Here is a 24218-nt window from a genome sequence, read left to right as displayed (position 1 = left end):
ATATAACCTATTTTGTGAAAACCAAATCGTTATTAAGACAAAAATATAAAAAATAATAATAAAAAAATGAAATGAAATAAAAAGGTGATACCACCGAATCACGCGAGGACCTACACAAAATATTTTCATCAGTGTTCTTCTTCTTATTTGCATTGTCGTTACCTAACTACTTGTACTAGGAATTTAATTGCTTTGTCTTTATATGGCAGGGAGGGTGCTCTCCAAGCAAAACATATATGATCTTGTGAAGTGTGTAGTAGATAGTGAGGGGGAAATAATTTTGAAATGAAAAAAATTTGAAGTGTAACAACGCATATTCCATGTTTGGAATTTGATGAGCACCCCTCTTAATCCATTACTTAAATGTAACACGATCTACGTAACTTGTTTTTTCAAATATCAAAACATTATTACGACCCGTTTGTTTTACTTGACATAGTTTATGAAAATCATAAACGTTAACACACATCATTACTTAAGTTGAATTGATTTATCAAACGACTAATCAATAAAAAGTATTGGACCTTCCAATTGCATCCATTTACTAGTTTTGGTGCTTTATCAAAGGTCAAATCATTAAGAGACATCGTTACCGGTTGTTTGTTAAAACAAACATCTTAAGGACTATTTAAAATGGATTACCAAAAGTAAAAAGTCAAATCGTTAACACACAACATGATTACTTAATTAAGTTGAAATGATTCAGCAAAAGTCAAACCAATAGAGACTTGTAGACCAATTGCATCCATTTACTAGTTTTGGTGCTTTATCAAAGGTCAAATCGTTAAGAGACGTCGTTACCGGTTGTTTGTTACAACAAACATCTTAAGGACTATTTAAAATGGTTTACCAAAAGTAAAAAGTCAAATCGTTAACACACAACATGATTACTTAATTAAGTTTAAATGATTTAGCAAAAGTCAAACCAATAGAGACTATGAGACCAATTGCATCCATTTACTAGTTTTGGTGCTTTTTCAAAGGTCAAATCGTTAAGAGCTATCGTTACCGGTTGTTTGTTAAAAAAAACATCTTAAGGACTATTTAAAATGGATTACCAAAAGTAAAAAGTCAAATCGTTAACACACAACATGATTACTTAATTAAGTTGAAATGATTCAGCAAAAGTCAAACCAATAGAGACTTGTAGACCAATTGCATCCATTTACTAGTTTTGGTGATTTGGTGATTTATCAAAAGTCAAATCGTTAACTCACATCATTAAACGACGAAGTTCCCATATGGTTTATAAGCAGATTGTTACGAAACCGTTGTTTTACATCATTACTTTGATTTAAATCAATCAATCTATGGACTAGTTATGGCGAGTTAGAATTATTCGAACTCTTAACCCCCCATGATTACTTTCGTTGAATTATAGTTGACAGTAATTTCCAAAAATTAACAAATTATTTTTAACTTCAAATGAGTCAACCCAATAAAGAATTTCTTTAAATGATATAATTTAAATGTCAATCCATAGGGAAATAATGTAGTTCTTACCAAAAAAAAATAAAAATGGTGAAATAATGTAGTGATTAAAACAAAAGTACTCATTAACATAGACAAATTCTTTATTATTTCTCAAATTTGCTTGCTCTTAACTTATTTAATTTCGACGGACTAGTTTAGGGTCTTTGTAAAACAGGGGTGTATTAGAAAGCTTACAATACAAGATTGGGGATTCCTTTTACCCGAGGTAATCGTACATACTCAGCATAAATACCTGGAGCTACTCTTTCGTGCTCTTCTACAATTTCTAACCATAAACACAACCTTTCATCCTGGTACACAATCTCTATTCTTAGTTAACCTATCCAACTTGGAAAACAATCAGATCACCGGATCATTGTTGCACTACTCAGAACGCCTCTGGGCTCGCAGCAACAATGTGAAGGACCACCCCACTTAACCAGTCCTGTACTTTGATCCTATTTATCGGACCCTATCACCTGAACTCGATTTCAATTCCACACCCTACTACAACCACAACAACGACTTGATAGCTGGCAAGGCCATTAGCCCTGAACTGATTAGGAAGGAGCTAATGTTAGATGATACACAGAGGCTCGAGTGCACCACTGTTTTAAGGGAGATGCAGCTACCTGGTGGTGAGTCAAGGCCAGCCTATCTTCCTTTGTTGTCTGATCTCGGAGGGTACCTGCACCGTGGAGCATGCGTCTTCGTGGAGTGGTTCTTCAAACACCACACTTTTGAACCCACGGAGGTCGTTCCTAGGGATGTCGTTCCTATTTTCGATCTCACACCAACCTTCGATGCTGAGAAAGTCATCAAATATGCTGTCCCAGAGCAGGAGAGGCATATACTAATTGGTGCAAACACATACGCAGTTCATGTGATGACTGTCAAGACTCCCCTGTCATCGATTCAACTAAATGTGTTCTCTTCTGTGACCAAAAAAATGAAATCCGGTATCACAGGGTATCCATTTGTGGTGAAGCTCCAGCTCCAGGCTCAGACACCCCTGTCTTTGAAGGCGGATCTTTCATCGTGTGTTGGAACGTGAAGGACATTATGAGGCCATCCTTCAAATACAATTTCAAACAGCTCTTCGATTACTACAACCCAATGTTGATAATTTTAACTGAAGCCCGACCCAGATATCTGCAACTGTGGATCATATGTTCAGAGATCTGTGGGAATTACCAAATTGATTCGAGTGGGAGCGCTGGTGCCGGAGGAGTTGTTCTGATCTGGAACAAGAAGGCCGAACCCTATTTCCGTAAGAGGTCAAATGCGATGCCCGCCCATAATCTGAGTGCAGAAATCATTGTAAGTTTTGCATTTCAGTAATTTTTTAAATCTATATAATGTTTGGATTTTGGTACATACTAGTTAATCGTAATGAATGCAATTCTGGGTATGGCATTATACTATCGTAATTTTGATAGTGGCATTATATAAGCGTTATTTTGATTGATTATGTATATGTGTAATTGCATTAATCTGGCATTAATCTGGTAATCTGGTTATGGCATTAATGCTGAGCTAATTTTAATTGTAGTTGTATGTGAATTGGATTGTATGAATCTATAGAATTCAAGTGCTGGTCGTCCAGTAATGTGTGTTTAGGTAAATTTATATTGCTGTGCAATTGAATATACGTAGTTAAGTACTCGTAAATGATTAAGTTATTGCCTACGTGGAATGGAAAGTAATTCTATAATAGGTGATGACATGTAAATTGTATAAATTGTATAAGGAACAACAATTGTAGAATATGTTCAAAAATTGTAGACTATTTAGATAAACAACAATGTGTTCTTTTAATGCCCGCTTTACACTTCATATTTTCAGCCGGGTCCAGCCATTGCCCCTCCAAAGCCTTTTCCAGCTGAAGAAGACTTGGAGCCTGATTGGGATGATGAGGACGACTACGACTACATAGGCAATTGGCTGTCAGATTCGGGATTAGACACCGATCCTTCAATCCACGATGAGGGGTGGTGCTAATTGGAGCGGAAGTATTAGCTATTATGTGGGGTGGTGGTGCTAATTGGAGCGGAAGTATTAGTTATGTGGGGTGCAGCCTATTATCTATTGTAATAATGTACTTTCAGCTTGTGTTGGACTAATGAGGGTGACTTTATGTATGAGTTATTTCTAATGTGACTGTTTAGTGGATGCTGAATTTCTAGCAATCATGTATTGAAGACCTTTGTTAATGTGATTTAAGTTACTCTACATGTCGTATGCATCTTTATTTGTGTTTGTGGTGACGAATCGTTAAATTACGAACTTCTTTGATGTCTAAGTGATTAGTGCAAGAGTTAAAACTTATATCGGTTGATGGAGTTACGTAAGCGTAACCCGCTTTATGTGTGTGTACTTTTAGTAGGGGTATTCGAATTTTGGTATTGGTAAAGGAAAACACGAGCTGAAATGAAGTCAAGTAATTTTGACATGGTAAGAAAAACACGAGTTTTATAGTGAAATCCAAGTGGATGTGACATGGTAAGAAAAAAAGGATTAAAAAGTAATGACTACGTTTTTACAACTTAGGTAAGTTATACGCGAAATTACATTTTTGCCCCTGCTGGTCTATTAGTGGTCTATCACTACTCAAAATTAATAAAAGGTAAATTATGTCACAAAACGAAATAATTTACGTGTAACAATAAAATGTACATCATGTGATGAACAATGAAATGTACAGTACAATTTTGATGAAGTGTACAAGGTAACACGTGAAGTGAGTGCTCTATTCTTGGAACCCCAAAATTTAATCAAAATTTTGCAAAACTCCCAAAAGACAATTTGCCCGCCACACACTGAATTTTCTCCCGCCACAATCACCATTTATAAAAGGCTAAGGCTTTCCCATTACCATACATCAGACATCCCAAAAAGCTTTGAAATTTACTCAATTTACTCACTCACAAATTTCAAAAAACACGAGAATGGTTCAACCAAAGCATCAACACCATTACTCTAGCAAGACATTGCATATCCCTGTTGCAATGATAAAACCATTTCGTAGGAGAGCATCCTCTAAGCTAAATATTAGACATCTATGTTGTGAGCTTTTTAACACACCAGGCTTGGCAGTGGTGCATCCTAGTCTGCCAGTATCTGCAGCTCGAAGTGGTGTTCGAAAGGGTGTTTTAGCAGTAATTCAGAGCTCGGTGGTGTCATCCGATGGTAAGGTATCGATTTCCGTAATTCACGCCTCAACTGCTGCACAAATCATCGCTGGAATCAAGAACAAGGAAGGCGATATTGTGGTCATTACACCAGATAACAGAGTCAGTCCAGTTCACTTACCAAATCTGTCCGACCTAGCTTTGTTGCCTAAGGCGTTAAAGAATTTCATAAGGTGGGTTATCTCTACGCAGGGTGGGAGGAAAGGTTGTGGTTCCCAACATGTAATACCGAAGGAAATTTTATGTTTGGTTGATCCTATTTCGGATATACCGGATGTCCAAGAAAGGTGTTACCTTTCAGCTGGAGACCACAACATAAGAATCCCTAGTTACAGAAACGACTTTAAAGTGATTAATGTTAAATGCCCAATGTCAGTGTCGAAGGTGTTCATGAGTAGTTCCGTCCAAACCTCCAGTTTACTAGATGGCAGGGCGATTGAGGTCATTTTACAGGTTGTGGCCAACGACAACAACAAGTTATGGAGCGGCAGTTGTGGAAGGGGAGTAAGGATGATGTTGTGGAATTGCCGTGACATGGGAAGGGCCACGTTTTTGCCCCTGATGAGTTCTGCAATTGAGATGCATATGCCAGACCTTGTGATACTCACTGAAACCCGTGTTTCAATTCACATGGCTAGCCTAATATGTTCTCATTTAAAGCCATATGGGGTGTACGGTGTATCTACAACGGTGTCTGAGGGTGGTTATGTGATGCTGACCTTCACCAAGCACATGGCAATGGAATTACTAAGCGACTTACCTCAACAATATTGTTGGGGATTCAAGAACAAGGTGTAATAGATCGTCATAGTATTTGATGTTTAAGTTCAAACACGAGCTTATTAATATTAAGTAAATTAGGTTTGGGTTAAAGTGAACTAGGGAGTGCTTTTATTAGGATTGTTTACGCTTTTAAGTGTTGTGTAATTTGATTGTAGAATGAATTCCAGAATGAAATGCATGACAATCATTCTTAGTAAATTCAAGTTAATACGGCCCAGACAATGGAGTTCATTTCGCCCATAAAACAAACTCTTTTATGAATTGGATACAGGATCCATTTAATTTAAACCCAAAGCCATCAGCCCAAATCATAAGACTAGTTACAAAGTCGTGTTAGAATTGGATACAAGATCACTTCAATTAAAACCCAAAGCCATCAGCCCAAATCATTAGACTAATTACAAAGTCGTGTAAGAATTGGATAAAACTAAATTAAAGCCCAAAGACATAAGCCCAACTCATATGATGGTAATGAGTATTTTCCTTTTCCAGCTCAATATGAATTCAGGTTGGTGGCCCAATTTGGAGACAAACACAATTGTAAAAGTCAACCAATTTCACAAGGACGAGGGTCAAAATATCATACAAAGTGGAACTCCTCCAAATATCAAAATGTTTCAGTACCTAATCAAAATACTCATAAGCATTAGTAAAGCATTAGTAAAGGAGGACTGTCCCCATCTTAGCATCGAAATGTTTCAGTACACAACCATCTTGATGTTACCACCTAGGCTATCAAAATGTTTCAGACCAATCGACTGCATCTCTGTGGTTGTCATCCACTAAACCTGTATCTTCAACATACTCATAGTAGTTCTCAATCGTGTTTTGTTGTTGCTACTGCGGAGCATTTGTTTTTTTCCTCTTAGCCTGGCAGAGTATAATAACCTTTAGTTAACATTTGAGGTCCACACAACATATAATAACCGAGAATGACACATTTGAGGTCCACACAACATATAATAACCGAGAATGACACAACACTCTTATAGAGTGAAATGCATGACTTACTTGTGGCTTTTTGTATCCTAACTCAGCAAGGGATTTAAGCCTTGTGCCCTTAGGCCGTCCTCGAGGTCTCTTTGGTGGTATTGGATCTTTCACAACTTCAGCAGTATCATTCACTACTTCGGGCATAGTCTCTGAGGCCTTAGGCCGTCCTCGAGGTCTCTTTGGTGGTGGTATTGGACCTTGCACAACAGCAGTAGCATTCACTACTTCGGGCATAGTCTTTGAATTAGGGGTATTACCTGCGTTGATGGTGTTACTTACAATATCTGATGTAAGATGGTTCTGGTAAAACAACACATAATTACTGAATTCATTTAAAATACCTGGATTCAAAGGGTCAGTACCAATATCAACTGGAGAGCTTTTGGGATTAGGTTGTTGATTTTTTGATCCCTTTGGCCTTCCTCGAGGTTTCTTACGTATTGGATCTTTCACAGCGGTTGCATTCACTTCTTCAGTGAGCATGGTGACTGATTTGGGGGTATTACCTGCATTAATGTTGGTTAGACTGAGATGTGGGTGTATGATTGTTCTGAGTTACTTACTAAATTATTTAAAGTTACCTTGATGCATGGTGTTAGATCCAATTTCAGATGGGAGGGCTCTGGGCAATATGGGAATAGATGGTTGATTTTCAAGATACTTAGCCCGGCTTTTCTTCACTTCCAAACGCAGCGTCTGAAGAGCTTTGACAACCAAGTCTACAGTCTCCTTATCGTCGACAGATGACGCTTCCTCACATATGGGCTCAAACTCATGCATCAGTTTGTTATAGGTTTGAACAGAAAGATCCTTCGAAGGATCGTGGTAGGCAACCTTGACACGAGTATGCTTCCTCACCACATCTTTGCGCCACCTGTCTAAAATGTATTTGCTCGGAATGTCAAAAACCAAATTCTGATCAAACACCCGAATCATATGCCTACAAATGATGCCAAAAGTCTCAAACTTCCGGCAATCACAGGAGACATCCTTTGTATTGGTGTTAAAAAGGACACAGTAGAAACGCCTCCTATCAGTGATGACTTCTTCGCTCTTGCCTTCTGGAATAATCCAGACCCTGTCTTCAAGTCGGTACTGGATAATACCCCCATCAAGCGCACACTCTTCCCTCCCATAGCAATGCATTAGTCGAGTACACTCTGTCTGAACCTCCTGGAACTTTGTGTCTGTGTAAATTTTTTGGAAGAATCTCTCTACCTTAAACCCGCTGATCAAACGACGAACGTATTTTGCACACCTAGCATCAGCATCATTTTCAGCTCGAACAAGCCTCTGCATTGCCCTAGTGTACTTCTCTGGGAATTCATACAACTTTGTCTTCTTATTCACGAACCCGTCGAAAAAGCTATTAATGCTTTCGACCCTCTACTTGGTCTTCATGCCAGCCCAGAAGTACTCTTTCATGAAGGCCGGAACCCACATATGCCTTTCCTCAAACAAGTCACTTAACCAATCATTATCCTCAAGCTTGTACAGCTTGATTAATGTTGTCCATCTATTCTCAAATTCGTCAACAGTGAAGCTCTCATAAACAAGAGTCTTCAGTGGGCTCTTAAAATCTGCATAGCTAAATCATTTGACAATTGAATCATATACTACTGTGATCAGTATATGAAGAGGCACTATAATCAAAGGATAAAAACACTACTGTAGGCATAATCCATCTTACTGCCTTTCCCAAAAACAGAGACAAAAATATAATAAACATGTTATCACCCATACATGCCTACAGAATAACTACTTAATAACTAATCGACGCATATATCATGAATATCAGGTGATATGAATCTGTCACAAGTTAAGACAGATCAGATCAGAAGCAAAACAGATGCAACAACCAGACAGATGCAACCAAGTAAAGACAGATCAGAAGCAAACAGATATCAACAACCAGATGCATACAAAGCAAAGGGACATCGAGAAACAAAGCACAGAATACCAAGGCAAAGAATAACCTCATACACTAAAGCATAGACCAAAGAATATCAAACTAAACAGTTAAAAAGCAAAACCAAAAAACAGATTCAATGAAGACTCCTTAAAAGAATGTACACCAGACATATACTTACTGTTCACATTTTCCGAGCTTTTCTGGGATTTTTCTCAAGATGTGCCAAATGCACCATCGATGCCGCGCATTGGGCATTACTTGAGCCAATGGCTTGTGCATTGCAGCAGCTTGGTCTGTCAGAATAGCACCGGGTTGTATGTTATCCATGCAAGCCAACCACTGCCTAAAAACCCAAGTGTATGTGTCACAATCCTCATGTGATACGAGGGCACAACCCAACAATATAGATTGGCCATGGTGGTTTACCCCTACAAAATTAGCAAACGGTAGCTCATACTCGTTTGTTAGGTAAGTAGCATCAAAGCACACAACATCGCCGAAATCTTGATATGCCACCCTACTTCGAGCGTCAACCCACATAACGTCCTTGAGACGGCCATCTTCATCTAGTCGATGTGCATGATAGAAATTTTGATTATCCGCTTGCATACGATCAAAGTACGCCATCATAGCAGCCGCATCACCCCCTTCCATTTTCAGCCTCTTTGTTTTAGCTATCTCATGCTGGAGGTCCTTAACACTAGGAAGGTTATCATACCCGGTCTCAGTAGCCATACATCCATGAATCTGCCTTGTAGAGAGACCTTCCTCATAAAAAAATTGTAATTTCCTCCGCACATTGGACGTGAAATGCTTCATTCGATATTCCTTAACCAAGTTAGACATACTTGGATTAGGTGTATGGTTGTCATGCTCATTTTTCACCTTCCGAATGACCCAAAGACCATCATCATCCACACCAGCATACATCATGGCGCTGCATTCACATTTCTTGGAAGTCCTTTTCCCTCGCTGCATCACATCTTCCATTACTTCACCATTAACTGCCCCACCTGTACCACAAACCTCCATAGCCTTACAACGTTTCTTGGCCTCCCTCCTTGCCCTCATGTCGGGAGGACCCCAACACTCACACTTCCATGTGCTTCCCCTCCTCTCCCCATCTACCTTGGAAAAGTTAGATGAAACTCTTGTAACCCCAAAACCTTTTTGCTCAGCATATTGTTTGTAGTATGATTCTACATCTGCAAACGTTTTAAAAACCATCCCCAGTCTTGGTGATTCAACATACTCATATGTAGTGACTTTGTTTGTTGAGACAATGGTCTCCACAGTTTCAATAGTCTTGATTGGAGACAGTGCAGCTAATCTCTCAGCAGTAGAAGGAACATTTAGTGTCATAGATCCAATAGAGGGGACACCAGGAACATCATTTGAATTTGCAACAACACCTGGACTCATCCCTTGTTCCCACTCAGAGTTAGATGTCAGATTAACATCAGTACCATGGACGTCCATTTCCCCTGTATCAACATCACACTCCATATTCATAGTGCAATGTAACACCTGGAACAAAGGCAATTAAAAAATGACCCCAATTTAATTTCTAACCAACAATCACAATAACAACAGGATAAAATCCCAATAATAACAATAACATTAGGGAAGTAGATTCAACAGTTATTAGTCCAAATTAAGGGAATGCAAACAGTTTCAATTAACTTAGTTAGACATTAACAATGGTTTTATCAGTCCAATTTCACAACAACAACATCAGTCGACTTCCAGATAACATACTTCAACAAAAACAGAACGATTGCTATAACACGAATTTTGACAAATATGAAACCAATTACAAACTCAATTTCAAGTAAACACATACAAAAGATCAATATAATTTGCATAATTTCAATTTCAACAGCATATACAGTTCAATTTCGACAACAAAATTCCTTTTAGAACCGACAAATTGAAATTCCAAAGAACTGGATAATGGGAATTGCAATACTTAATAAGTAGGAATTGAACACAATTTTGCGATACTAAAGTAGGAATTGAACACAATAACACAATTGACCAAGATTCAACAAAGACGCTAATAAAAAGGGTTTTCAACAATTACCTATAAGATTGTCGAGTACGGATCCTTTCGCCTATAACTCCAAACTTTGCCGAAGATCTAAGTCAATTTTCGAAGACCCAAAACCCTTCAGTGAGAGGATAGTGTGAGAAGAGAGGAGGGAGGAGGGGGGGACAGAACGGGATGCGAAAAAGATTCTGGTGTTGAAAATGGGGAATTGAAAACAGACGTTAACTCAAAAGTTAACGCCCAAAGTGAATTGCCACATCAGCATATCAACATAAAACATTAAAATAATAGAAACTAGCGCCGATATTTTTGAAAATGCCATTTATTAACAAGTTATGTAAATAAGCCTTATTAACCGGGCACCCCTCTATAATGATCATATATGGTTTCAAACGACATTATATGACCCCGAGATGTATCCCTTAGGGTCTCAAGGCTTTTCGCCACCGGGCCCTAAAAACCTCACAATTTCCTCAAAAAGCGTGGACTATAGCCTTCAATTTTGTAATTTTTTAAACTTTTTTCGCCTGGAAATAAAAATTGCCAATATGTTTACCACGGTACCTAATACCCTCCGTGAGTCCAATTGGGTCGGTGAAACCATCCAATATGTCCTCAAACAGTCATTTTACCCGTTCGCAACTTGCACCGATTTCGTAAGCTCAAGCCTAACACGGATGTTTATGACAACATATAATGATCATATATGGTTTCAAACGGAATTATATTACCCTGAGATGTATCCCTTAGGGTCTCAAGGCTTTTCGCCACCGGGCCCTAAAACTACAAAATTTCCTCAAAAAGCGTGGATTATAGCCTTCAATTTTGTAATTTTTTGATCTGTTTTCGCTCGGAAATAAAAATTAACGAGATTTTTACTATGGTCTCTAATACCCTCCAAGAGTCCAATTGGGTCGGTGGAACCATCTAATATGTCCTTAAACGGTCATTTTACCCGTTCACAACATGTAGTGATTTCGTAAACTCAAGCCTACCACGGACGTTCTGACTACATATAATGATCATATATGGTTCCAAACGGCATTATATGAACTCGAGATATATCCCTTAGGGTCTCAAGGCTTTTCGCCACCGGGCCCTAAAACCTCACAATTTCCTAAAAAAGCGTGGACTAGCCTTCAATTTTGTAATTTTTTCACCTTTTTTCGTCCGGAAATAAAAATTGTCCAGATGCTTACCATGGTCCCTTAAACCCTTCAGGAGTCCAATTGGGTCGGTGAAACCATCCAATATGTCCTGATACGGTCATTATACCCGTTCGAAACTTGCACCAATTTCGTAAACTCAAGCCTACCACGGACGTTTATGACAACATATAATAATCATATATGGTTTCAAACGGCATTATATGACCCCGTGATGTATCCCTTAGGGTCTCAATGCTTTTCGCCACCGGTCCCTAAAACCTCACATTTTCCTGAAAAAGCGTGGACTATAGCCTTCAATTTTTTTTATTTTTTGACCTTTCTTCGTCCGGAAATAAAAATTGCCGAGATGTTTACCATGGTCCCTAATACGCTCAGGGATCCCAATTGGGTCGGTGGAACCATCCAATATGTTCTGAAACAGTCATTTTACCCGTTTGCAACTTGCACCGATTTCGTAAACTCAAGCCTAAAACGGACGTTTATGACAACATATAATGATCATATATGGTTTCAAACAGCTTTATATGACCCTAGATGTATCCCTTAGGGTCTCAAGACTTTTCGCCACCGGACCCCGTAACATCAAAAATTCCTCAAAAAGCGTGGATTATAGCCTGCAATTTTGTAATTTTTTGACCTTTTTTCTCTCAGAAATAAAAATTAACGAGATTTTTACTATGGTCCCTAATACCCTCCAGGAGTCCAATTGGGTCGGTGGAACCATCCAATATGCCCTTAAACGGTCATTTTACCCGTTCACAACTTGTAGTGATTTCGTAAACTCAAGCCTACCACGGACGTTTATGACAACATATAATGATCATATATGGTTTTAAACGGCATTATATGACCCCGAGATGTATCACTTAGGGTTTCAAGGCTTTTCGCCACCGGGCCCTAAAACCTCACAATTTCCTAAAAAAGCGTGGACTATAACCTTCAATTTTTTTTAATTTTTTGACCTTTTTTCGTCCGGAAATAAAAATTTCCGAGATGTTTACCATGGTCTCTAATGCGCTTCGGGAGTCCAATTGGGTCGGTGGAACCATCCAATATGTCCTGAAACGGTCATTTTACCTGTTCGCAACTTGCACCGATTTCGTAAACTCAAGCTTAACACGGACGTTTATGACAACATATAATAATCATATATGGTTTCAAACGACATTATATGACCCTAAGATGTATCCCCTAGGGTCTCAAGACTTTTCGCCACCGGGCCCCATAACATAAAAAATCCTCAAAAACGTGGACTATAGCCTTTAATTTTGGAATTTTTTTGACCTTTTTCTGCCCGGAAATAAAAATTGCCGAGATGCTTACCACGGTCCCTAATACCCTCCGGGTGTCCAATTGGGTCGATGTAACCATCCAATATATCATGAAATGGTCATTTTACCTATTCGCAACTTGCACCGATTTCGTAAACTCAAGCCTACCACGGACGTTTATAACAACATATAATGATCATGTATGGTTTCAAACGGCATTATATGACCTTGAGATGTATTCCTTAGCGTCTCAAGGCTTTTCGCCACCGGGTCCCAAAATTTCAAAATTTCCTCAAAAAGCGTGGATTATAGCATTCAATTTTGTTATTTTTTGACCTTTTTTCGCACGAAAATAAAAATTGCTGAGATGTTTACCATGGTCCATAATATCCTCCGGATGTCCAATTAGGTCGGAGGAACCATCCAATATGCCCTTAAACGGTCATTTTACATGTCACAACTTGTAGTGATTTCGTAAAGTCAAGCCTACCAGACGTTTATGACAACATATAATGATCATATATGGTTTCAAACGACATTATATGACACCGAGATATATCCCCTAGGGTCTCAAAACTTTTCGTCATCGGACCCCGAAACCTCAAAATTTTCTCAAAAAGTACTTTTTCCCTATGGTTCCTCCGACCCAATTGGACAATTTATCCAACACACTGATCGAGGGGATCGACCTTGGCACGAGGGTAGAATATAGTCCAATAAGTCAGATATGTAGCACTAGTTCAATGATTTTCTCAAAAAAGTCTAGAAAAGTTCAACCCATAAGGGCTTTAAAATCAAAATTAAGCTTCTGAGAAAAACTTGTTTGAACATCTCAGAACATGTCACACTAGTTGGGGTTCGCGGGATGAATGTTGAATAGAACTTGTGGTAGCAACCTCCTTAAAACTAGCATAGTAGAGGCTGAAGTAACAAAACTCCTTTGGGACAAGTGGTTGATAGCTCCTCTTGCGAAAAACCTGGATGGAACCTAGAGAGACCTTAACTTGCCATGAAATAAATTCATGGGTTTTCTTGAATACCTAATGTAGCAATTTGGACCATTACTGATGTATAATATTGAATAAAAATCATTTTACACTTCAATTGTTTTGATGAGAATTAGTCACGAAAGAATACTAGTCAGAGAGAGATTAACACAGATAAATGGAGATGAATGGGTATCATCTAATCATAGTGAATATTATCAACATCAATACCGTAAAAGGATGCATTGTCTCTTCCCCCTCCCTCCCCTATTCTCCATTTACAAACTCGAGCATCCTTTTTCTGGAAAAAATTTACAAATAGGAGAATGAACTAAAACTCTTGATACAAAAAGAATCATTAACTATAACCTATTTTTAGCAGCAACCCAATGCAGGAAACTGGAAAGGAAAACCAAATACTATCTCCTTGCCACATCTGTAGTACTACTGTTAGACATTCCCTCTGGTGGGGCTTTTACATACTTGTCTATGGGTTTCATATGTTTTGAGTTTCGATTTTTTATCCTCTCAACTTTCTCCTTGCTTTTTCTCTTTCTCTCGGCTTTCGCCTTCTTCTTTTCATCTCTCTCCTTCTCATACACACCTTGCCAGAAGATTTCACCGGTTTTAGGCCATAACCAATGCCTTTTTGTTCCCTCAGAGTCTGCTTCCTCAGCCAACTCCTCATCCATGCTTTTAAGAGTGCGTATAGAAAAGAATTTTAACCACATGTGACCTCTCCTATTCTGCAATCCATGCTGTTCTTGCATCTTGCCAGTTTCAGGATCGATATAAACCATGTGCCTCGCACTATGGTACGCCCAAACGTTTATGAGCAGCTCAAGTACCCGAGAGTAACAATGTTTGTCCTGCAGCATTGTTTTTTGTTGCATTATAAGAAAGATAATCAAGATGGCACAACTACTTTCACATCAATTGAGCCGAAAGTATATACACTTACAAGAGCACAAGATTCGTACTTTGGATATGAAAACTACTTATAAAGCTTGAAACAAGGGGACAGACAAGCTGGCTGATGACTTGGTTGTATTTTTCATAGTTCACAAGTTGAAATTGTAGAAGAAAACGTGAAACTAAAGTTACCAAGTGAAAGCATGAAACTAAAATTACCAAGAGACATGGTGGAAACATCATACTAGTATAACATATAGTCTCAGAAGATTAAGCTCAGATAGGGAATACCCAACTTCAATTTACAACAAAAAATAGATCAGATAAGGGCAAACAATAACGAAAAATAAGGAAAAAAGACTGAAGCCTTACTTTGGTTAAGCTCAAATAACAGTGCCCACTTCGGTGGAGTTCTTCATACATTTGAGCATCCAATGCATCAACAAACATTCTGCAACAAATAGAATATGATGATTAACAACAGGAAAAGAATTTAGACAAGGTAAATCATGAACAAGAACGTAAGACATGCATAGTAAGCATAAATTTCAATTGTCAAATACCTTGCAAACATGACATATTCTAGAAATGACCTAGTTGGTAGGGACCAGCTGTGCATTACAGACCATGTATCTCCATCCATAGGCATGGGTGGAAGGGAATCCCAATCTTGCTTAATTCCGTACATTCTTTTAAAAGCATCTGAGAATGCAGACCTACAAGCAAAATTTTGGTGTCAACTAAAGGCATTAAAAATGCACAGAAACCAACAGTTTGAGGAGCTTGAGGTCATACCTGCAATTCCCAGCATTTACAGCATCACAAAATGACCAAAAATCTTTGTTCATGGGGTTTCTAGGATCCGAATCCAACCGGACCCAAAAGTAGAAAGTGTCCCCGTGTTCTCCTGTTTCAATAGTTTTAAGCAAAGCTTTCTCCGCAGTCTTAGACAATACTTTCTGATAGGATTAAACAAAATATATCAGCCTTGCATTTTGCTGTCTTTAAACGATGAAGAAATCTCTATGATATATAGAGGTTTGGAAATAAGTACCTTTCTAGCTGTTGCTCTCCAAGACTGGAACCCTATCCAGGCGTTTTTGTGTATTCGATCAACTCGATTAGCAATTGCAAAGAAGGCTCCAAATTCCCCAAGTGCATCTCGATAATAAGGATTGCTGAGAAGAGAAAGACGAGAGGATGCGTCCACATCATCTGTTCCGCGTCTACGCCCTCTTGAAGTCTACAAATAACATTCGATGATAAAATAACTAGCTAGCTACCGATGAGGCAAGGTTTTTAAGAAATTGGAAAAGAAATAAGAGAAAATCGAAACCAGAAGTTGAAAGTGCAAATTATTCTATAGCATCAAATACAGGAAATCATGCAAGTTTTTTCGATGAATAGCTTACCAGACCGATTCCTCGATAAAGTGGTTTATGATGCAAAAAAGGCCAGGTTCCCTCCCCAAAGTATGGTTCATATATACATAATGGTTGACCAGTCCTTTCAAGCTCCCCGTCATCTCTTTCATGCAAATCGTTCTTCATGTGATCAGCCCTTCTCGAACTTCGATATACATCCTCCCACGTTCCTCGAGGCTGATCAGATCTATCTTTAAGCTGTATGATGAAACCAGAGAAAATTTCATATTTTTACTAGAGGAAACAAAAGGATTTTCATTCAATTTTCAAAATAGAAAAAAAGACCACTGATCTGCTTGAAGGTTTCTCACCTCTGCATCTTCTCTTCTCTTTCTAGCATTAGCAATATCAAATTGTTTCTGTTCTTCCCAAATGCTATATAAAAAATCCTCGTCCTTAGCAGATGTAGAAATGGCGGGCTCTGTTTTACTACGACTCAACTCTTCAATTTTGTCCAAGTAAACACTAACATTTCTGCTTCTATATTTAGCATCAGGAATCATTTCTAAGATGTTCCACCGCCATTCATTTTTGTACTTGGAAGGAATTTCAGAAGCAGACTTTGGGACAGCAACTTCTGATGGTAATTTAAGGATATTTTCCAATAGTGATGCATAACCTTCAACAACTTCCGTTGACTTGAGGTTTTTTGCAGTTTCTTTCCCAATTGAAGCAACGTTGTGAGCTAGAGGTGACAATCTTCCCCTTGAAACAACTTGCGATACAATGGCAGTTAAGACCTTAATATCCTCCTTTGGGAAAAGATAGCCATTCACCCTGTCATCAACCTAAATGTTATTGAAAATGTAGTCAGAAGTTGATCTCCTGAAAAAACAACTTAAAGCAAACAACCAGCAAAAAAAAAAAAAATGGGACGTGGAACCATAGCATGCAGTATGTATATACAAGAGTATTCAGCAACTAAATCAGGCAAAATTAGTTGCTTTTTTCTTCTACAAGGCCCAGTTTCGATTTTTAGGCTCATGCACAAGACCATACTTCTCTACAGTCTAATGTTGGTGAAATGCCAGACAAGCAATCAGTGAAAAAGGATAAAAACTTGGACACGGTACATATCAGTATGAAAACAGAAGCAGGGAAAGTCTACTTTGATAACATGTATTTACAATTGGAAAAGAATGACCCCAAGTGATTCCAAAAATTTCTATAAACTGAGCACATCGGTCCATTGTAATTTCCAGAACATATAAGTAGTGATGAGTACTAACAGCAATTATATTACAAAGATGGTCTCAACTATGAATGCTTCAAAAAATAATTAATATAGACATTAAAGCACCTCATGTGATCTATCACAAGTTTGAAGAAAAAAAAAAGTTTAAAGAAAGGCCACATACATATTTCTGTATCATGGAGAGATTAGGGGCAATTATGAGCTTCTCATAGCACATGGATTTGATTAAGATATCTGGAAATGATTGTTCTTCAAGGAATGATCCATAAATGACAAGGTTGGCGATCCTGAGAACATCATCTGCACTTGTATCACGATCAATATGCTTCACAATACCCTTTGGATAATCCAGACTTGTAGAAATGGCCTTCAGTGAATATTTAAGAATCAACATGATCAGTTTAATATCAACAAAGGAGTGCTAAGAAATTCAAAGATTTAGCAGCCAGATATATACCTCCACAGCCTTGGTGTAATTACCCTCAGAGTCACCAGTTAAAATAATGATTTTGAAACCAGAATTGGATCTATCGTCAGGAAGAAATTCTGTGAGAAATGGCTTTAAAGCCTGTAATATAAGGGCCTGTTCCAGCCATAAACCTTTGTACATAAATTGACTTCCCACAACAGCAATAACAAAATCATCAGCAGCAAAACCCGTCTTGGCATAGACCTGCTCTTGATTAAAGCTCATTAAACTATCTGCCTCCCATGCTTCAGTTGGAGAACCCGGGACGACTAAATAGTTGCCCGTGTCAAATTTTGAATAGATCATCTATAAAAGGAATATAATAGCATTAGACACAGTCTAAGATAGCTGTTGGATGATAAATACTGTACAGAAGGTCCCACATAAGGGAACGAGAAACATGAAAAGACCACTTAGCCTATTAGTGAGATTGGGAATAAGATAATCAAAAGATTATGTGCAACGAGAAAATAACACTTAAGCCTAAAGAATATTATCATGTGAAATATACCTAACTTGCAGTCATATTATTCTAGAATATAGTGTACAACTGTACAATCGGTTGAATAAGATCACTCCCATGAAAATAATACAGATGATAAGCTGACCAACAATTCTAGAGTCTAGACTACAGCACCATATACACTATACAGGTGTAAAAAAATAGATGTTCATACCGGAAGGGCATAATTTGGAAATACAACTACAGTAGCACGGCTGAAGCTCTTCTTCCAATCATTTAGAATTTCAACTGTTCCATTTACAGTGTACTGATTCAAACGAGTTGCAAGTCGGTCTTCATGGATGGTCCAAACAAGGGGTAATGACTTGAAAGGTTCCTGCATAAAACTGTAACAAGTATGATCATTCATTGCAAAAGACTTGCATGTTAATTCAATGAAGATTGTCAGCTAGTAAGAGGAAACAGCACAAATGCATGAATTTCATTGTACATCAGTTATTTATTATTGTTTTAAGGTGCACCAGAAATTATTGATTTAGATATTCAGATTGATAGAATACGTATCCTTCGGAATATCATAGGGTATATCCTTTACAATTAATTCTAATCAACAACATTTCTTTCTTTCTTTCTTTCAATGTATAACAAGTTAACAACTCAATCCTGTGTTTTTTTTCCCAAGATGCTAAACAAATAATTCATAGAAAGCATATTAACAAAAGAAAATTGATGAATAAGAATCCAATAATCCAATCACTAAAGCAAAGGCTGCAAATTTGAAGCATGATACAACATCATCATTAGTTGACTTCCATAGAACAAGCTATATCTAACTTAATGAAGTTTGTCAACAGATCTCATAACTTCAAGACTTCAAAAGGAAAGCATGAACCAGATTAAGCAACTGAAATTGACGGATATTACATCATACACATTGTACACAAAATTGAGAAGCATACCAAGAAAGGATTTCCTTCCCCTCAAGCGAGTTAAGTAGGATACCATCATAGCTGCAAAGAAAACAATACCAATTAGAGAGAGGGAAAAAAAAGGGATATTATGTGTTGTATTGACCACCGCAGCCCACCCTTCCCCCGCTCCATCCACACTAACAAAATGGAACACGAAGATCTACAAGCATTTGTAGAGAAAGAGCTTGTACTAACTGCACCTAGGGGATTGACTATTCATATTTGGAACAAACAGATTGCGTTATGTCCGTACTTCATACTAAAATATTTTATTATGGCAAATTTATTGACAATTGATTATGGAGATATGTGAATCAATCATTAGATCAAAACAACAGCAAGCCAAATCTGATCATCCTCAACTTTAGACATGATGCCATCTAGATATCAAGTAAATAAATTCACAGAGATTATCAAGAAACCTTTGCTTATGAATAGATTCATCTGTTGACAAATTTATTTTTTAGCTCTCCATTTTACCTTGTGATATTTGTGGCATCTTAGCTTTAAATTCTAATCAATAACATTAACTCTACTTTTGTACCATAGGAAAACTTATAGAAGTCGCTTAAATTAGCGGATATATGAAAAGGCAAAAGGGAACAACGGCACAAGCCTTATGAGAAACACGTTAAGATGGGACCAAATTATACATTGCCCTAACAAAAAACTAAGTTCATGGTACGCATGTGATAAGACTAATAACATACTTCAGCCAATCCACATTACTTCTGCAGTGGTCTTTGATTTCAATTGTGGTGACCGGAACTCCTATATGTTGCCACACAGTGTGTGCAGGACCATCTTCACTTGAAAATACCTGAAACATTTCAAGGCAATCATCACAACATATTTTTTAAGGGGAAAGAAGTCATTTATTGAGGTTAAAGTGTTAAACCCACTAATACGAACATGATTAGGGGAATGAAATTGAAATGACATCAATATTTATTGGAGTTCAGAGTAATGTCTAATGCTTTCCGATTCATTACCTAAGAAAACATAGAGGCATAACTTATTTCTATACAGAAAATTTTAAATCATAAGGCTGTAAACATAATCATGCATGGTGTATATATTTAATACTTCATCAATTCGATATGAATTGCCTACATTCCCCTAATTTGGAAGTTTCATAATAATAACTTCCCTTTCATATTTGGTAATATGTTATCTATCTCTCCCCACCAAACGGTCCCTGTTTATATCTCTCAATCTTTCCATTATTCACACAGTATCCTTAATCTGTGTGCCCCTCCCTCATGCAAGGTTGATATGCAAGGTTCGTATTAGATATCTTCAAACTCAACATGCATCGTGGTCTAGTAAGCAAGCTTGAACTGGTGTTTTAGCTGATCGATGCTCCTTTCTAACAGTTCAAATCAATGACCAACCCAAAAACCATTTTGTTAATAGCAAGTATGGTTCTTCGGTGTCCAAAGACCAAGCTGTTGTAGAAGCATCTGCACCAAACTGACATTGAGATTCACCATTACTTTTTGTATTGCTTCACTTTATCAACTTTGCTTGATTTGATAGCTGGCTTACACAACACCTTGATGACCGATAAATAAACTCCAAAGTCCAAACACTCATACTGTAGACATACAAAGCAACCTATGCCAAAGCAGCAGATAACACATTTACAGCAGCCAAACCACTCTAAAGGAGTCAGGGCCCAGTGTAAAGGGGTACAAAGTCAAGAGACAGTCTCATATGCATTTCCTTGTGATCCTAATGGCATGTAAAGACAAACTCATTTTTCCTTTAAAATCTGTCACTAGATTTATACAAAAAAACCTAATATATGGAATGAACTCTTGTACCAATATCGTCCTAAACATTGGAAACTTCAATAGTCAAACCTTAAATTGTTAATGGCATTTCTCTTCCTCCAGTTAATTGCTCTTTGGCCTCTAAACAATCTTATAATATGATACGTTGCTAGGAATTTAGCGGTGGCACTATCATCTAATTCCTAATCTATGCTTTAGCAAGCATCACAAATACTCGTAGTTTCTACCAATATGAACATATCATCACAAAACTCTCAGCAGATAAAGATCTTTGATTAGCAACTGTGCATCCATGAGTGACCCTGTTATTCAAGTATATCTTTATTTTCTCCTTCATCTCTTCCACAAGCTTTGAGTGTTCACTATCAGCAGATAATTAATCTCTCAATCAATAAATCATTAATCTCAATTCAATTAAAAGTTCATGGATAATTCTGTACCTCATCTTCACAAACGCAACAACCCAATCCTTTGCATAATTGACATATAAAAAAAGATATCAATTAAATTCTAAAACTCTATTATTCATTAGAATCTCATGAGACTACGGAGTAGTATTCTGGACTTGAGGGTGTCATTTTCATAATTCAGTCATACACTCATGCAAAATGAATGATTTTGTGACACATATGTATAAATATAGCCATAAAATTTATTAACAACGATTGCAACAGCCCAGCAAACATCATCATTCAGCAAAGACAACAATTAGGTAATAGCTATCGGTACGAGGTTAACCACTCCACCAATTAATCCATTTCACCAACTTCAGCCACACAAATGCAGTACATTACCTCAATTGTGTAACCAATCTCTTGCAGTGCAGTTCCCACAGTTGCCATTAGTATCTGATATGGATCTACACCCAGATCCGCAAAAACCTTCAACAACACACAAAAATCAAACACATTGGTATATACTTCAAACAACAAACCAACATGCTCATAAACTGCATATAAGTACAGTACAACTATTATTGCTTAAATTTCACTCAAAATTCAGAAACAAAATAAATTTCACATGGCACAAATTCTATCAATCTGAAATAGAAATAAATTAAAACCCAGTTTAAAATTGATTAAAAAGCATCATCACCATAAAATCAGCAAAAACCATAAAGCAGCAATTAGAGTACTAACCAGAGCAAGTTTGGGCTTCCTATGACCAAATCTAATCCCTCTTTTAAACCCAGAAGATGAATTAACCTCAGCAGCTTCCTTCTGAAATTTGGCAGACAACCTTGTTGGCTCAAACCTCACATCTTCACCAAAATCAAGCTCCTTAATAATCCGGTTTAAGTACATCAAATCTTCACCAACTAAATCCAAAGTTTTTCGTGAATGCCCAGGTCTTTCCACCACTGAACCTGGTAGAAAAGCTTGGAAGAAAACCAAGAATAGAGAGAAAACAACAATGGTGGAAATCCATTGCAAGTAGCCTATTCTCTTTGATAGCAAAAACCTTGGAAATCTCGATCTGGGTCTTTGTTGTTTTGAGAATGAAGAAGCTCTCCCAATGCTATGATTATGATGTTGATCTTTCTTCAACAAAACCCCATTCTCAAGAGAACCCATTTACAGTAGTACCATCAAAATAAACCTCAATAAAAATAAATAGCAACCTCAAGAAATTGCTATAAACCCAGATTGATAAAACAGGTTTTCTCAATTCATCACTAACATCTAAATATGGGTATTGAGTAGAGTTGAAGTTCTAATCAAAACAGCAAAGATTTCTCTGTATCAAGCTGAAATTGATTGAAAATCTTGAAAAAACTAAGAATTTTTAAAAAATTGGCATAAACCCAGATTGAAAAATCAAAATTTCTGAAATTATCTCTAATATCTAGAGATGGGTAATAACTATTATTGAAGTTCCAATAAAAAGGAGCAGAGATTCCTCTGTCTGAAGCAGAAATTAATGGTTTTTTAAAAAAAAATAAAATTGGAGTGATGGGGTTTAGGTTGCTGCTGGTGAGTATAAGTGGGGGAAGAAAGAACAGAGCTTTATTACCAAGACAAATTTAGGAGATTTAAGGAAGGTAATGAAATTGGGAAAATAAATTTATAGAAAGAAAATTAGTGAAATTTTTTTTTTTTTGGAGTTGAATATTTTACAGAAAACAGCTAAGCAGCAGTAAAACCCAATAGTACGCTTGTGAGCAAGAAAGAGAGGACTGAGAAAATATGGAGTGTAATTGAAAATTAAGTCAATAAAATATTTGATTTGTCAAATAAATAATAATATTATATAAATAAATAAAATACTAGTGAGGTGGCAGATATAGTCATCTTTGGATCATAGAATGTCAAGGATTTTTCTCTCTATTTTTAAGATAACCTTGTTTTTTCTTGTAGATTCTCTATTAATTTTATTTATTTTTTCTATTAAACGGTCCCATTTGCATGAACTTCAAGTCATCAACTACACCCCCACTCACTATGAAATCAGCCGTGTCATGGAGTATTAATGTATTATGGAGTATAATTGTTTTCAATTTATATACGTAGTAGATATGACCGTATGAAAAATGTCACTCAACAATAGGAGGTCGAGAGATTGAGAATTGGAGGTCTAAAAAAGATATATAAGATATAAATTAGAATGTTATACGTAGTGTATTCCTTAAAAAAAAATAGAATGTTATATATGAGGTTAAAATTTCTCAATATAGATTTTCTCTTACTTATACACTATATTTTATTATTAAGGGCGGCCTGTTCACATTTACTTAATTTCAGTTCAGTTCAGTTCAGTTCAGCTCTTAATTTCCCTCTCACATAAAATATTCATTTCAGCTTAGTTCAGTTCAGTTCCAATCAGTTCAGTTCAGTTCAGTTCAGCTTCAATCAGTTCAGTTCAGTTCAGCTCAGTTCAGTAAATATGAACAGGCCCTAAGATGTCGTCATGTCAATTACATATGATTTGGGCATAATTAAAAGTATTAGATATTCAAATTAGGAATACAAGGAAACAAATGAATTATACCATTTATACCAAAATAGGGTAGTATTGTTTAGGGTGATTTCTTCATGGTTGGTGAATGATTTTTCTATCACTACAAATGCAGCACAATAAATGATTTTAAGATTATAGTCACATCACATAGGATTAAACATTCAAATTAGGAACACAAGGAAACCAATGAATTATACCATAT

At 37.1% G+C, this 24218-nt stretch overlaps 3 protein-coding genes across 3 annotated transcripts; all 3 read right to left on the bottom strand.

The window, feature by feature from the left end:
* Positions 1–5951: 5951 nt before the first annotated feature.
* On the bottom strand, positions 5952–7739 carry LOC145613004 (uncharacterized). Its single transcript, XM_081668082.1, has 4 exons — positions 7022–7739; positions 6782–6946; positions 6459–6697; positions 5952–6071 (listed from the first exon to the last, which is right to left on the bottom strand). The coding sequence occupies exons 1-4, from the start codon at positions 7737–7739 to the stop codon at positions 5952–5954; spliced, it is 1242 nt and encodes a 413-aa protein (XP_081524208.1).
* Positions 7740–7826: 87 nt separating this feature from the next.
* On the bottom strand, positions 7827–9858 carry LOC145613003 (protein FAR-RED IMPAIRED RESPONSE 1-like). Its single transcript, XM_081668081.1, has 2 exons — positions 8531–9858; positions 7827–8028 (listed from the first exon to the last, which is right to left on the bottom strand). The coding sequence occupies exons 1-2, from the start codon at positions 9856–9858 to the stop codon at positions 7827–7829; spliced, it is 1530 nt and encodes a 509-aa protein (XP_081524207.1).
* Positions 9859–13993: 4135 nt separating this feature from the next.
* On the bottom strand, positions 13994–23215 carry LOC145614901 (uncharacterized). The gene is made up of 14 exons (XM_081669971.1): positions 22198–23215; positions 21853–21939; positions 19973–20082; positions 19251–19301; positions 18506–18677; positions 17817–18134; positions 17523–17726; positions 16476–16952; positions 16153–16362; positions 15795–15983; positions 15536–15699; positions 15304–15456; positions 15113–15191; positions 13994–14697 (listed from the first exon to the last, which is right to left on the bottom strand). Exons 1-14 carry the CDS (start codon positions 22630–22632, stop codon positions 14248–14250), a joined length of 3099 nt encoding a protein of 1032 aa, XP_081526097.1. The 5' UTR covers positions 22633–23215; the 3' UTR covers positions 13994–14247.
* Positions 23216–24218: the final 1003 nt, after the last annotated feature.

The sequence above is a fragment of the Chenopodium album genome, chromosome 25 (assembly GCF_948465745.1).
Source record: "Chenopodium album chromosome 25, dcCheAlbu1.1, whole genome shotgun sequence".
Lineage (NCBI taxonomy): Eukaryota > Viridiplantae > Streptophyta > Magnoliopsida > Caryophyllales > Amaranthaceae > Chenopodium > Chenopodium album.
Note: the sequence above shows the minus strand (reverse complement) of the source record. Positions and strands in the feature narration are given on the sequence as shown.

Coding starts and splice junctions, on each gene's coding strand:
- LOC145613004 (XM_081668082.1), bottom strand. CDS start 7,739: ATGCAGAGGCTTGTTCGAGCTGAAAATGATGCTGATGCTAGGTGTGCA. Junction 6,947..7,021: donor ATCTAACACCATGCATCAAG/GTAACTTTAAAT, acceptor ACATTAATGCAG/GTAATACCCCCAAATCAGTC. Junction 6,072..6,458: donor TAGGATACAAAAAGCCACAA/GTAAGTCATGCA, acceptor TATTTTGATTAG/GTACTGAAACATTTTGATAT.
- LOC145613003 (XM_081668081.1), bottom strand. CDS start 9,858: ATGGAGTGTGATGTTGATACAGGGGAAATGGACGTCCATGGTACTGAT. Junction 8,029..8,530: donor AAGCTCGGAAAATGTGAACA/GTAAGTATATGT, acceptor CAAATGATTTAG/CTATGCAGATTTTAAGAGCC.
- LOC145614901 (XM_081669971.1), bottom strand. CDS start 22,632: ATGGGTTCTCTTGAGAATGGGGTTTTGTTGAAGAAAGATCAACATCAT. Junction 21,940..22,197: donor GGAAGCCCAAACTTGCTCTG/GTTAGTACTCTA, acceptor GTGTTGTTGAAG/GTTTTTGCGGATCTGGGTGT. Junction 16,953..17,522: donor TCTCCATGATACAGAAATAT/GTATGTGGCCTT, acceptor AATAACATTTAG/GTTGATGACAGGGTGAATGG.